A 2,111-nucleotide genomic window follows, 5' to 3' on the forward strand; every position below is an offset into this window, starting at 1 on the left:
TCCAGAAATTAGCTATCTTGAATGTAATTTGAACCATGAGAAGAAGCATTATTATGTATCTTTATTTACCAGGCCCCCCTGACCAGAGCTGGAGCTGGTCTCTTACCTCTCAGACGTGTGACTTAAATAGATGTCTGTCCCTGGCTTGAATTCTCTCTTTATGCATGTCCCTTTGCACTGGGTCTCTGACACATGATGGGCCATTGCTGGTCTAATCCAGGTGAGTCTGGGTGGAGTTTCAGGGCTGTACCTACTCTGGTCTATCTATCAATCTACTTTTCTGGTCTATCCATCTATCTATCTACCTCTCTATTTACTTCTAGCCAACCTTTTTAGGTATTTCCACTACTCCCCTTTACGTATTTACTCTCTTCCCCTCCTCACTACATCTGCCTCCAACACCAGCCCCCTGAGAACCTTAAGAGGTCCTCAAGAACTTGGACAGTGTCTGAATGCTAAGAGCTCCTGAAACCCAGGGCTACACCACGTTGAATCCCTGCACATGGCTGATGATAACCCTGGACCAGTATGCGGTTTCCAGCCTGGATGTTCAAACTTCTCACTTCATCTCTTTCAGATGCAGATTCTCTTCAATGCCAAGACCTAATTTCACAGTTGTGGCAGAGTTTACCTTTGAAGGCTTTTCCATTTTTGGTTGGCAGCACAGACTCACCTTCTTTGTGGTCTTTTTGGTCTTGTACCTGTTGACCCTTGCCAGCAATGCTATCATCTTGACAGTCATCCGCCTCAACCATCAGCTTCACACACCGACGTACTTCTTCCTGAGCATGCTGTCCATTTCTGAGACCTGTTATACAGTGGCCATCATCCCCCGAATGCTGTCCAGTCTTCTCAGACCCCAACAAGCCAACTCCGTTCCAGACTGTGCCACCCAGCGCTTCTTCTATCTCACTTTCGGTGTCAACAACTGCTTCCTGCTCACGGCCGTGGGGTATGACCACTACATGGCCATCTGCAACCCCCTATGGTATGCAGTCATCATGGGCAAGAAGACTTGTATACAATTGGCAAGTGGATCTTGGAGCACTGACCCAAGCACAGCCATCATTCAAATGTCTTCGGTGTTCAGCCTGCCCTTCTGCGATCCCCAAATCATCTCCCACTTCTTTTGTGACATCCGACCGCTAATGACGCTTGCCTGTACCAATACTGCTGTCAAAGAATTTATCACTCTGCTCATCAGTCTGTGTGTCCTTGTTCTGCCCATGGTCTTGATCTTTATCTCCTATGTCCTGATTGTCACCACCATCCTCAAGATGGCATCTGCCGAGGGCCGGAAAAAGGCCTTTGCCACTTGTGCCTCACACCTCACAGTGGTCATTGTCCACTATGGCTGTACCTCCTTCATCTACCTAAAACCCAAATCCCAAAATTCCCTGCAGGACAGACTTACCTCTGTAACCTATGCTGTCATCACCCCCCTCCTAAACCCTGTTGTATACAGCCTCAGGAACAAAGAGGTCAAGGATGCCCTGCTCAGAGCTTTGGGCAGAAAGCCCCTCTCTTAGGTACTAGTCAGTCTCAATAACAATGAAATTCAAAAGGTTTGATAAGATGTCTCTGCAGTGAGGGAGCTAATTGGGCAAGAGAGAGTATGAGGACTCCAGGTACCTTATCTAGGCAGCATCTGGGAATCAGAGGAATAGAGTAAAACAGGAAGGAAAAGATTGATGAAGGAAGAGAGAGATGGATCTTCCAAGACTGATAAATGGGTTTACTATGCTTGATGGAAATTGAATGAAATGAAGCATATGCAAGTGCTGTAAGACATTGCCCCTGTTACTCTTTGCATAAAGTATTGTAAACCAGTGGTGTGGGTGGGAAGACTCTATGACATCAGAGCAGAGGAATTTCTATAATCTGAACCTGGCCTCAGCATGAAAATCAGGGACACGAACACAACAAGTTTTCCATTATATACATATAACACTTCCTATGCTACATCTTGCACTATAATTTTTTTTTTAAAATCACTCCATTAATGATCTACCCTGTGCCTATTACTACATATATAAATCCCAGACAGCCATATCATACACAGGCTCTGACAGCAAGTTTACAAACTGGTTGAGAAGTGTAAATTTTGAGCA

The 2,111-nt window shown here is 45.4% G+C and overlaps 1 protein-coding gene across 1 annotated transcript; it reads left to right on the plus strand.

Moving 5' to 3' along the window:
* The first annotated feature begins 593 nt into the window (after positions 1-593).
* LOC130835868 (olfactory receptor 10J4-like) lies at positions 594-1,529 on the plus strand. Its single transcript, XM_057707743.1, has one exon. It carries the CDS (start codon positions 594-596, stop codon positions 1,527-1,529), a length of 936 nt encoding a protein of 311 aa, XP_057563726.1.
* The last annotated feature ends 582 nt before the right edge of the window (positions 1,530-2,111 follow it).

The sequence above is a fragment of the Hippopotamus amphibius genome, chromosome 1 (genome assembly GCF_030028045.1).
Source record: "Hippopotamus amphibius kiboko isolate mHipAmp2 chromosome 1, mHipAmp2.hap2, whole genome shotgun sequence".
Taxonomy (NCBI): domain Eukaryota; kingdom Metazoa; phylum Chordata; class Mammalia; order Artiodactyla; family Hippopotamidae; genus Hippopotamus; species Hippopotamus amphibius.

Coding starts and splice junctions, on each gene's coding strand:
- LOC130835868 (XM_057707743.1), top strand. CDS start 594: ATGCCAAGACCTAATTTCACAGTTGTGGCAGAGTTTACCTTTGAAGGC.